Source organism: Pelobates fuscus, chromosome 4 (assembly GCF_036172605.1).
Source record: "Pelobates fuscus isolate aPelFus1 chromosome 4, aPelFus1.pri, whole genome shotgun sequence".
NCBI classification, from domain to species: Eukaryota; Metazoa; Chordata; class Amphibia; order Anura; family Pelobatidae; genus Pelobates; species Pelobates fuscus.
Genome location: NC_086320.1, coordinates 333,566,266 through 333,580,004, shown reverse-complemented (window position 1 = coordinate 333,580,004; position 13,739 = coordinate 333,566,266). Strand labels below are relative to the sequence as shown.

General features: G+C 36.6%; 1 protein-coding gene across 5 annotated transcripts in view; it reads left to right on the top strand.

Moving 5' to 3' along the window:
- Nucleotides 1–13,739, top strand: part of PHF14 (PHD finger protein 14) — a 325,814-nt gene that overhangs the window by 193,525 nt on the left and 118,550 nt on the right. For 3 of the 5 annotated variants that reach the window (XM_063452421.1, XM_063452419.1, XM_063452418.1), the window contains 2 exons: nucleotides 7,515–7,632; nucleotides 9,479–9,525. In XM_063452421.1, the coding sequence (XP_063308491.1) occupies nucleotides 7,515–7,632; nucleotides 9,479–9,525 (165 nt within the window). Of the gene's footprint in view, nucleotides 1–7,514; nucleotides 7,633–9,453; nucleotides 9,526–13,739 lie in introns of all 5 variants that reach the window. The other 2 variants (XR_010090781.1, XM_063452420.1) reach the window with 2 other exon arrangements.

Here is a 13,739-nt window from a genome sequence, read left to right as displayed (position 1 = left end):
TTGCAAATTTAACACATAAATAATTGTAATACATTTCTCTTAAGGGGGACACTGTATGTACCATAACCAATCCATCTCCTTGAATTTAAAAGGTGCCTCTAGTTATATATATAGTCCCAGTTCTTCCACTCCCGCAACATGAAAAATAATAGTAAACAAAACTAACCTGGGTGCTTCCCAGCGCAAATATATAAAGGTCAAAAAAAGGAGCATTCACATTGTGTTCACATTAAATGATGCCCAGGTTCTATTCATTGTTAGAAAACATGTTAAATCAGGATACCATTATAGAGGAAATCCAACAATTTATTAAGATAAGAATAACAATACAATAAAAACATACAATAAATCGCTCTCTATAAGTCATATTGTAATTGCGCATGGACATGGGTGGAAGTAATGTTTCATAGATGCATATTGGCATTCAGCTACCATCTAGGTACCTGGTTACACTACTTTCTCTCTTCTAATATTCCATCCCTAATTCTTGGGGACTTCAATATTCCCATTAACCCACTTTTGACCTCAGCAGCCTCTAAACTACTTTCAATTACTTCCTCCCTCGCGCTATCACATTGGACTAATTCTCCCACCGATGTAGCTGGCAATACCTTCAACCTCATTTTCTCTTATGCATGTACAGTATCTAATATGTGCAACACTCCATTTCCTTTCTCTGAGCACCACCTGTTATCATTTGTTCTCAAGTATCCCATCACCTAACAACCTCAGCCTAACCCCCCTCAACTCAGGAGGAACCCTAATTCTATTGACCTCCATCAGCTGTCAGCTGATATTGATTCACAACTGCTATCCATCCCTTCCCTCACTGGCCATCTCCACATATAACACTACCCTCACCTCTGCGTTGAACACTGCAGCCCCACTCCAAACATGCACCTCGAGGAGGACACGCCCCCAACCATGGCATACTAAATCAACACGCTACCTGCAAAGATGCTCCCATTGTACTGAACACTCCTGGAGGAAGTCTCGCACCCAGTCAGACTTTCTCCATTATAGATTCATATTGTGTTCATAGAGCGCAGCCCTTGCCCATCGCCAAACAGTCATACTTTTCCTCTCTCATTAGTTCATGCTCCCGCAATCCGAGGCGTCTCTTTGATACCTTTAACTCTCTTCTTCGCCCTGCTGTGGCCACCCGCCAAACTAACCTTACAGCCGATAGCTTTGCATGCTACTTTACCGATAAGATTGAACAGCTATGGAAAGAATTCTCCCCACCTTGCCGTTCTCTTTCTCAACCACACGTAGATCATGCCTTTCCTACTGTTCAGACTTTCTTCCTGGTGACTGAACATAGGTGGCTACGCTACCTGTCCCATCTCACCTTATCAGATCTCTCTCCTCTTGTCTTGTGCCTTCCTTACCACACATCTTCAACTGCTCTCTCTCTCTTCTGCTGTTGTCCTTGCTGACCTTAAACATGCCACTGTAGTACCTATCCTGAAAAAAACATCTCTCGACCCGTCCTGCCCCTCTAACTATCGTCCCATATCCCTGCTCCCTTTTTCCTCAAAGCTTCTGGAAAGACTTGTGTTTACCTGTATGTCTCACTTCCTCAATTCCAACTCTCTCCTTGACCCTCTTCAATCTGGCTTCCTCTCTCTCCACTCTACTGAATTTGTTCTTATCAAAGTTACTAACGACAAAATAAATGAGCAAGGTTAGGCAAGTAGTGGGTGAAAAATGGCCACTCCTTGCCTGTCATTGTTAGCATATCATAGCACAGCACCACTCAGCATATCCTCATAGAGATGCTGAACACAGAGACAGTCTCTTTGTACCAGAACTACTACGTAATGTTATAGTAGATCTTGTGCTTAGCGTGTCTGTTTAATATTTTGGCCAAAATAAGTTTTGGTTTATAATAAAAATAATTATCAAAATCACCCCTCAATACAGCTCAAATGCATCACAAGAGTGTCATTTTCAAATGCATTTTGAATAATTTGCACATGTGGTCTCTCAAAATACCCTAATATAGGATATGCTCCAACATCAATTTTCTGTGTTTGAAAGAATAGAAACTGAAATGGACAGATCTTCTGTTGGCCCTATCCAAAACTTATTAAATGTATTCAGAGAGTAATTCTGTACTCAAAAAATACAGCTGAGTACGGTATTATATTGTTTCTTATTATTATTAATATTGTAGCAGCACATGTCAGTTTTTGTAAAAAATATTTAAAAAACTGCTAAACTGTAGACTGCATGTAAAAAAACAATTACACAGATTACTAAGATTTTGAAATTGGCTAAAAAAAATAGCCCAAAATATACCAAGCATGCCATGCCTTGGGGTGTCTAGATTGTAAATGGTATGCATATATGTAGTAATTTGAATTTTTGAATAACTGAAATACCCAAAATAACAGAGATTTAGCAAATCTCTCTGTCACAAAATTCCAAATTAAGAAAAAAAGAAAAAAAAAAACTACTGAAATGGGCAGGTATCTAATTTGGCCATAGACCTCAAAGAACCATAGAATAAAGATACATAACTGGTTGCAAAATTGCAATATGCATGTGAAAAATGTGAAGCCAGAGTACTATAAGAGCATTCCTTCAAGTGATACTCTAAGCACCAAAACAACTTTACCTAATGCTTCAGCTTTTTAGATCGTGCCTCAGCAGTGTCAATTCTATACAATTTAGCAGGTAAACCACTTTGTTAATGCAGCCTAGCCATATCTTCCCTTGTTGTGGCTTACACAGTCTCCATGAAAAAAAAAGAGTTTGATTTTCAAATATATCTTAAACACAGTGTGTTTTCTTTAGCAGTTCCATCTCCTGCTCTATTACATTTGACTTGCATCACACGCAGGCTCCAGCAGACAGTTCCCAAAGTATGGGATAAGAACTTCTGCGTTAAACACACTGTATAATAAAAAAAGTTTTAAAATGAAGTGCATAGGTGGCCTTTGTGAGTCACAGTCAGGAGAGGTGTGGTTAGGGCTGCATAAATAAAGTGATTACACTTTTAAAGTGCAGAGAATTTAGCAGTGAGATTGCAGGAACATGCTCTGTATACCAAAACCACATCATTAGGAAAAATTGTTTTGGTGCTCAGTGTGTGCCTAAATTGAATAAAACACCAGTTTCCATCTGGATAAAGTCAACATCAGTTACCTTTTCACCATCTCTCATCATCATATGTTCGCATCTGGAATATATATTCTCACTCTCGGTTGCTATTTATCATAAACTTTATACACATTATCACTTTTGATTTTAAACTCACAGGTTGCCCTGCAGCGCACTTTGAATAATAGTGCTTCATATGCTAAATTATTAAACCCATGTGGAGGGTTCCGTGTTCCAAATATTCCAGTTTGTCTAATTATATTTCCCTGTCTGTAATCTCGCCTTTGATTAATTGTTAAATTTTGTATGAACTCTGGATAAGAATGCTCTATATAACATGTGAATAAATAAAAAGCATAGAACCACAATTGATCATTTTGTTTTATAACATAAAGTGCGGCTGCAGGCTCAGAAGTGTGTGTTATCTTGTTTTCTATCAGGTAGAAATATAGGTGGTACTAACAGCAAATAATGGTCTTGCTGTTTCATCACTGAGGTAATATAGATAAGGGCACATTTTATAAGTTCTTTTTATAGGGTCCAAGGAGTACCATTGATAGAACTCATATAATATAGCACATTCTTCTCAGACTGTGAATCTAGTTTGTAAAAGCTTTGCTGTTTATAATTTCTACCTATGCTATATGTTTCTGCTCTTCATAAATCAACATTCAGCTTGCATAAGGACCCTAACGTAATGTGTGGAAAATAGCAATTTAATTAACTTTTTCTTGTTGGTGTAATTCAGACATTGAGCACATTGGTGCAATGAAAACATGAAGAGTTGGTAGACACAGATTAATACAAGCACTTGACTAGTTACAATAATGAAGGTTCATGACAGGCAGTGAATTGAGATTGATATGTTCAGGTCGAGTTGCAAAGTTAAACTTCATACATCCAGGTCTAAACTATAAAGTAAATGACTAATGTATTGACAATTGCTTGCTTTCTCAGTGAATCATAAAGGGGCATGGACCTATATACTGGATGTATTGTTGAAGCAATTTTTTGTTTTTGTTTGTTTGTTTCGATAAATTCTGGTGTGACAGATTTGGTTATGAACACATGCTGAAATATGTTTGACAGACATGGTTCACATGCTTATATCATTAGACATATTGCTTATATATTTTATATATCCTTGTTTCCTCTACTTTATTGTTTATGAAGCAGTGACCACAAATGGAGATATTTCTTCTCTATTTATAAAAATGACTAGGGGAGGCCGAGATTCATAAATCTGAACTCCATGCTTTAAGATCAAGGGCAAGCAGAAACCTACACAGTTTTGCTGCCTCACGCCTGCAGTACTCTGGTAACTGACATCCCGAAGCTCTTTCATTTAATTTTAACCAGAAAAGTGCTTCAGGATTGCAGTTTTGTGGTCCTGGGGCATTCTCTCCTTGCCCCCTTTTATCCTGTAATTTTAGGCATGGTACACTGATAGTGAATGAAGGTATGTTCATTGTTAAGAAATATTAGCTTTATTTTATCTAATTATGTTTTTGGCATTTGTCTAATTGAACCCTAGCATTGGACTCTGAGTTGGACATTCTGGTGGGGTGTTGTGATTCTCTTCTTCGAAAAGAAGGGATCAAGTGGACACTGCTTATATTTAAACATTGTGGTTTATGTATTATTAGGTTCCAGATTATATCTAAATATACATGGATGCAGAGCACCTTCTTTGGTATGAATCTTAAGCAACAAATTTCATAAACATCTTAAAATATATAATACAAAATGCATTATTGTGTGATTGACATATTGCCCAACCTTGATTAGGATTAGACTCAGACAGGTGGAGGTGAAGCACCTGTGACAACATTTGTATTATTAGTGGCATGTGTAGCTGCAATAGAGCTACCTAACTTTGTCGCACATGTTAGAATGACTTGCTAAAGCGCTATCATATGGGTAGCATTTTGAGCATGTCTAATCCCTTAATGACAGTGTACAGTCTACATCCATTGTCACTATGTCCCTAGTAACCATGGATGTACAGAGAATATCCTTTAACAAAAGAGCTGTTTAACCCCTTAAGGACACATAACATGTGTGACATGTCATGATTCCCTTTTATTCCAGAAGTTTGGTCCTTAAGGGGTTAAAAGCTGATTTCAGTCTGATTGTGGAATCAGTCTATTTTTGGATGTCTTCCAAGTGAGACATCACAGAAATCGCTTTATGGATGTCCCCAGGCATAAAATCTCAGAGATAGCCTGCCCTAGTGGTCAGAAGTCTCACATGCAGCCATCATAGGGACCTACAGATATAATGGCACATGTTATGATTACAATGATTGCAGCATGTCCCATGCTTTTACTGGAAGCCTCAGTACTGAGACTTCCTGTAACAGCTTTGAATGTTTGTGGAACAGCATATGACTGTCTGCCACAAATATTCTGTGCCATTATTGAAAAGTAATCCCTGGCTGCAGCATAGCATGCTGAGATCAGCCTTACCTGACATTTTAGCTGACATAACCCATTACTAGTGATTGATTTGCCCATAATCAATTAGCCTGGCCTGGTCGTGATGGTGGTGGGGGCAGTCTGCTAAATGTTATGCCACAATGGGACAGTTGGGTGCATCTGTGAATGTATCACTGAAATTATAACACACATGATTAAATATATCAGGCAGATTTGACACAGATTGCTCCTAAAATTGTTATATAAAGTGTCAAAATGCTCTTAGTTAAATACCACGGCAGGACAGGACTGGCTATCAGGCAAGATAGGCAAATGCCCAGCAGGTCAAAATATATTAGAGCATTGCAGCAGGTTTACCATGACAATGCTCTGATACTTTCCCCAGAGAAGTTGTCTTCACCTGCATGGGGTGCAGACAAGCAGCATCTCCCACCGGCCTAACTTGGAATCGTAGTATCCTCCCCCAACCAAAAGTAAGCCTGAGGGAGGGGGGAATAAACTTTAGTTTTTTTTGTTTTGTTTTTTAATTAAACATGTTTTTTTATATATATATATATTGCCCCTATCCCTCATCACAGCACCTATCACCACTACTATTGCCACTATCACCATCACAGATCAAATACCCATCTCAACCCTTATCACCATCACATGTTTTATCACCATCACAGCCCTTATTCCCAATCACATTTTTTTATCACCATCACAACGCTTAGCCCTCATTACAACCCCTATCCCCCCACATTACAGCCGCTTTCCCCTTGTATACCACAGCCCATATCTCCTCAATACACTGACCTAAACTACCAAAATATACTAGCTAGCTCCCTCCCCCCCTCACCCCCCATCCCCACAAAATCTCACAAACAGCCTACAGCACCATGCATAAACAATATGCCTCCAAACTCATGCAAAATCACAGGCAGTCTTCCTATATACACACAACACCCTTCCCCAGCCCTGTTCCTTTTTTTGCCCTCAGATATTTCACTTATGAGTACAACAGAGAGAAGTCACCAGCAAATACAGAATGAGCATGTCATTGAATTAACTTTCACTCGGTTAAACAAACACCAGGGCAATTTTATTATACCAAGGCTCTGTGCATAAGCCACCATGAAACAGCACCAAACAGGCATGCCCACCTTGGGAAGTGTACGTATCACCCTTCACCCATTTTGCAATGCTTGGCCCTTACATGCCCAGGCTGAATTTTTGTTCAAATCTGCCCCTACTTGGCGAGGTTTACTTTTAACGAATATAACTGTTATGAACTGGATTTGGAATCTGGGATCCCTATTAAATTTGTAGTTACAGCATACCAAATTTAACAAAGAAGAAAGTCAATATTTATCCTTTAAACAATGAAATATAATATAATTGGTGCACTTAAGGGGACACTCCTGACCCATAAAGCACTCTAGCTTGCTGCAATGCTTTATGTGTGAACAATGTGTCCTATTTTTTTTTATTTTACAAAAAGCGCAGATTTCAATAGAAATTGGCACTTTTATAAATTAATCTGGTTACACCCCCCTGGATTTCAAGCAGACAACTAGTCTTGTTACTTCCTGGTTTGGCAAGCTCAAAAGGTATGGTTAGATTAGAAGGACAGAACTGGCAAAAGCTTCAAGCAAGAGACCTGCACAAGAGTGCCCCTTTAGCCAGAAAATGTGAATAGCACAAATGCAGGAAATCTTGGTGAATCCTTAATCACAAAGGGGTTAATAAAAAATTAACACAACATACAGACATTAATTATGCTTATATAGAGTCTATACTAATGTAAAGTTTAGGATTTCAGTGCCCTTTGATGCAAATAAAACGCACTCTCAGCTCAGCTTTTTAACGCTTTCCTTTTTTTGGTCACAAGTGATGCTGATGACCTTATGAAGGAAATGTTTGGCTTTTCAGAGGAGTTTCATTTAGCCTCTATGGTAAAAGATAGTTTGTTTGTTTCTTCTGTAGGTGTGATGAATGCAGACTCTGCTACCATTTTGGCTGTCTGGACCCTCCTTTGAAAAAGTCTCCTAAACAGACAGGGTATGGATGGATTTGCCAAGAGTGTGACTCTACATCATCCAAAGTAAGTTAAATGAAGACTACATTAGGACTGATAGTAACTTTTTAAAGTTGCACTCTTTAAATGGAACTAAAATTATATACTCCTCGTATTGTTCTTAAAGTGGACCTGTCACCTAAAAAGGAAAAGCCTCATCAGACACAGAAGTAAACATATTTTCATCTTCATCCATCTCTTTTATTTAGATTTTTTTTTTTTGTAATAGAATATTTGCTAGCATGCACTTGGCCCTCTTTTCTATCATCAACTGCTATTTTCCATTACTTTTGTAAATCTTTTATTATATTAGCTTGCAGTAGAATCGTTATAGGTTTCATTAAAAAGAAACAAAGGTTTGGCTACATAGTGAATTATTTGTCAGTAGTATAACATTTAATTGTACGCAGGTGTCTTCGGAACTAATAAATCGTCTTAACACAAAATTATTAAAATTATTTTATCTTCTGTTCGTTAGTGTAACTTTTTTTTAGGATACAGGTCCACTTTGGGGTTGTTGCAAAAATGCCATACTAGTCACAGTTGACTTTTTTCTTTTGTTTATAAATATAAATTAAACATGCATTTTTTTCAACACCTGTTTTCTGATAATAATTAACAGTCTAAAATATCTAGATCAATGGTGTCCCTTTTAATACAATAATTTGCTCTAGGCATTGTATTTGAAAGTGTGAATACCTAACTGCATAATGCCACAACTAATATTTTAAATTCTCATCTTGTTCTGCTAAATCATATAAAGAGCATACTTAAAAAAAAATAAAAAAAAATGTTATGATACCCATGTGAAATGTGAAATAGATACATAAATGTTCTCAATGAAATAACAGTGCAAATTAACAGGAAGGCTCAATGCACAAATACTTTTGTTACCTGTTATTAAAAATCTTAACTGTCAAAAAATTCTCTAGGTACTGCGAAATTGTTGCTGATAGCAGTAGACTGACAAAAGTATAAGTTGAAGGTTAGCTGTAAAAAATGGTCCTTACACAATAAACATTTTGAGGTACATATAGGAAATGAGCTGTCCACCCTTGTTTGGGATTCCGCAATCTCACTTCAATACCACTTAAATACGCTGGTCACTCTTTGAGTGAATAAAAATTGGTATTGAATTCCTGTCAGCTGTTTAAAATAGAAGAGTTGCACCATTAGTTAAAGTGTTCTAGTGTCTTTCAGAATCTATCTGAAATCATTTATCTGAAGATAACAGATTGGAACACCGAATGAAGAAGTTTTAAAACCATTCCAATCTATGTGTAATAAAATGCACTAATTATTTCTTTCCTTCTTAATTTGGTAGGTTGTCTACAATAGGTACATTTAAATTCCACACAATTTTTTCAAGAACATTAAATAAAAGTACTAATGAAATAAGTATGCAATGTTTTGTAGTGATGACCAAAATAATGTTTTTATTTAAATAATCTGATATATATATATATATATATATATATATATATATATATATATATATATATATATATATATATATATATATTTTAAATGTTGTTGTTCGAGATATGGTAGTGACACACCGAGCTTGCATGGGCAATACCCTGGAGACATTTACGATCTTTGTCAAAACATGACCCTGTATGGTTCACCTTACATACAGCTCTCAGCTTGATTTACGTTATGTTTGTCAAGCATTGGACTTCACAGAACCCCATGAATGTAATGTCTTCTCCTTAGTGGCTTCTTTGCTCTATACTGAGTTTCCTTTCCCCCTCTATTTCTAACTCACTCTGTCTCGTTTTTAGAATCTGCTTAGATTTTCATTTTATATGTGTTTCCCTCCTTCTTTTAACCACTTTTCTGCTGGAGGGTCCGCAATGAATGTTCTGTGAAGACAATCTCTCAAATTGCTGCAGGCTCATCTCAATCTGCAGCCACAAGGTATAGTAGCAGCAGGGACTGCTTATCAATTATTTGTTGAACTTGTGGTATGTGGGAGAAAACTAAGAGGTTCAGTTATTTAAAAAGAGCCTTTAAAACGTGTTCAGCACATCTACATTTCATCTGTTTAGACATTTTTTATTTTGTGGTTGAAAACCAGCTTCAATCAAACTTCTGAAGTCAACTGTGCTTCATAGCAATAAAATACTACTCATGTCCCTTAAGTAGATTTGTGGAACTGATAAATATGTAATTATATAGGGCAAACACTATATTATTCTAGAATGACACAACATAATTTTTTATTGATGTTATTTCCATATTTCTGGAATCGACCTAATGACTTGCTTTATGATGACATTTAAAGCATTATTATCAGCAAAATATCTTAAACTATTTAAATGTTTTACTTGATTTGTTTTTACTGGTTGGGATGATAATTAGATTACATTATTGATAATAAAACATGTTCCAGTTTTTAAACACAGCTTCTTTTCACGGATAAGTATTACAAAGGGACTCAAGTCATAAAGTGTGGTGTAAATAAAAAGCGGACAATAACACTATCTCACAGCATAAATGGGTATCAGCAAGCCCATCAGTATATAGGTTTGTACTATATTAAAAATAAAAAATAAAAGTTCAAGGCATAAACACCTGCAATACGTCCTACAGGCTGTAATATTGCAGGGTAGATAATCATATGCCATTAATAGTGTTCTAGACTAGCTAATAGTCCTCAGGTCGATATTCTGAAGGATCATTTCAATGTTACTCACTAGAAAGCCACTCTTACTGACATCCAGTAACATTTAGTATAATTTGTGTAATCCACCTGAAAAAAATATGTTTCAAAAAGATGTATCAATGGTCTACCTGTTACTTGCAGATGTTTGTACTACGATGTATTATCTGGATTGTAAGGTAGTATAGCCACCTATGAACTCGCCTATTGAGGCTTGCCTTGACGTGGCTGGTGAGCTTATATATTCAAATGGCCATTGGAATAAAACTAAAGAGCCTCCATTTTGTTTAAATGCGCATGGGGATTTAGGCCAGAGCGCAGGTAACGTTCTCTTTATTTTTTACTATTATTATTATTATTATTATTATTGCCATTTATATAGCGCCAACAGATTCCGTAGCGCTTTACAATATTTTGAGAGGGGGGGATGCAACAATAAATAAGACAATTACAAGAAAACTTACAGGAATAATAGGTTGGAGAGGACCCTGCTCAAATGAGCTTACAGTCTATAGGAGGTGGGGTATTAGAAACATTAGGATAGGAAATATCAAGTAGGAGTGAAGCAGAGCTGGAGGAGAGAGCAAAGCACTATCCCATAGGAGAGCAAGAGACAGGTATGTAAGGGAGAGATTACTCTGGGAGGCCATACGCTTTCCTGAAGAGATGGGATTTAAGGCCCTTCTTAAATGATTGAAGACTAGGGGAGAGTCTGATGGCAGTAGGCAAGTTATTCCATAGGAGAGGAGCCGCCCGTGAGAAGTCCTGCAAGCGTGAGTATTTTAATACTATGTATTTTAAAATACTATGTAAAATACTATATAAAATACTATGTATTTTAAGCTGTTGGATACTAAGCTACTGCTGCTGTAAGCGCGGTGCTTTATCTTTGTGTAGGTAGTATAGTTAGACTTGTGTATCCTTTTGAAAGTGAATGCTGTAGGTGGTCAATTTAATGATTTACCATACATTGGCTCATTAAGGATATGTTACATAGTTATATAGACTGAAAAGAGACATGTGTCCATCAAGTTCAACCTTCCTCACATTAGTTTTTTGCCGTTGATCCAAAAGAAGGCAAACAAACCCAGTTTGAAACACTTACAATTTTGCAACAAACTAGGAAAAAAATCCCCTCTTTAACCCAGAATGGCAGTCAGATTAATCCTTGGATCAATAAGCATTTACCCTACATTGAAAAGTTATATCCTTGAATATTCTGTTTTTGAAAGTATGCATCTAGTTGCTGTTTAAACATCTGTACAGACTCTGATAAAACCACTTCTTCAGGCGAAAAATTCCATATCTTTATTGTTCTTACGGTAAAAAAAATGTTTCTTTGCCTTAGACTAAATCTTCTTTCTTCCAGTCTAAACGCATGACCAAATACCCTATGCAAAGCCCTGTTTGTGAATAGATTTCCACACAATGGTTTGTATTGGCCCCAGATATATTTGTGTAATGTTATTATATCCTCTCAATGTGCTGTTTTTCTAAACTAAAGAGGTTTACATTTGTTAACCTTTCTTCGTAGGTAAAATGTTCTATTCCTTTTATTAATTTTGTAGCCCGCCTTTGCACTTTTTCTAGTGCCATGATATCCTATCTTCAGAACAGGTGCCCAAAATTGCACAGGCTATTACAGATGAGGTCTTACCAGTGATTTATAAAGAGGCAAAATTATATTCCCATCCTGAGAATTAATGCCCCTTCATATACATGCTAATACCTTACAGGCCTTAGTCACTGCTGATTGACATTGAACATTGTTGCCTATTTTGTTGTTTATAACAATTCCCAAGCGATTCTTGTGTGTTGTTATCCCTAATTTACTGCTTGTGCATTCTATACTCCAAAGTGCATAACTTTGCATTTTTCTACATTAAATTTAATCTGTCATTTGAGTGTCCAGTCCCCCAGTCTATCTAAATCCCTCTGCAGCAAAGTAATATCTTGCTCACATTGTATTACTTTACAGAGTTTTGTGTCATCTGCAAACACTGAAACATGACTTTTAATGCTTTTCGCAAGATCATTTATAAACATGTTACATATGTTAAACATGTCCCAAAACAGAACCCTGAGGGACACCACTTGCCACCTCTGTCCAGCTTGAAAATGTACCATTAATGACAACTTTCTTTACCCTATTTTTAAGACAATGTTCTATAGATGTTACATTGACCTAGTTCCAGGGTGCATGGTCGTCACACCGTGTTTTCCTTTGAGTACCATTTTAGAACACATTGTATTAGAGCTACCTATCTTGGTTGGACATCTAGCATATAGTCAATTGGTATGAAGATGTCTCTGAAGAAATCACGTAAGCCACCTAGAAGCATAGATAGGGATATTCCATAAATTGATAATTGTTGGGAAAAAAAATCTTTATGTCAACTCTGTTATCAGAAACTTGAAATTCACTTTGAATTTATGACTGTTCTCACTATATTAAATAATCCTGTAATAGCCACTAAGCGTAGTAATTATATATTTTTTCTTTTTGTACAGTTGTTACATTTTCTTTCTACCTAAAACACTTTATAATGTTACTAATGTTCTATTTTGTTCTCCTTCTGTTATTTTGTATTTAGCTCTATTTTTCAAATTTTCATATGTCTAATTTACCTTCTGTAAAGTCTACCATTAAGACACCCCCAGCCTCATTTGGTGGATATATTTGGAGATCTGTGTGGTGGAGTTCCTATTGCTACATATTTAAGGATGGCATTTAAAGCGTCTCTGTCAACAAAAGTAATCTTTACCTAATCTACTGTTATATAGTTCCTTGTTTTTTAATTACGTTAATTTTTTCCTCAAGTGCTGTAGTTTTCAAAAAGTATATATGAAAAACCAGGATCTAGTCTTCCATATGTATAGTAGCCAAGATGTCAAAACTTAACAATGGTTGGGGCATAAGCAATTATCTGTTACAGTATAATTATAAAGATATGAGGGAAGGAAAACCAAAAGGGAAAAAAAAACATGACAGGGTTGCTTAAAAGCTAATATAGGGACTAAAGCTGTATCTGTTGTATTTACAACTTTAATTATAATGGGAATGTGACAAACTCCCCTTTTCCAGTGAGTTTGCCACGAGTTCCTGGAGGAGCCTGCTTGCCAGTCTCCTGCCCACAGACTATGGACCTTGTATAATGTGATATACAAGTCTTCATTCGTGTATTTGGAATATATGGTTCGGGAATCGAACAGCCGCACGAGATCACCCTGGAGCTTGTTAAGCCTAATTGCTACATAGAACACTGAGGTGGAAATTGTTACTAAGTGTTCTTCTGGGTGGCTGCAATTCCTATGAATGACCACAAGGTGGCGGCCATCTTGTTCGCATGAACACAGGCAGTTTTGGAATCAATCTCATGGAACTAAAATCGGACACAAACTCCTGAACACCGCTGGACTTCCATTATCGCCTGCGTTCGGTTCTACACAAGTTGGAAAGGCACTGTTC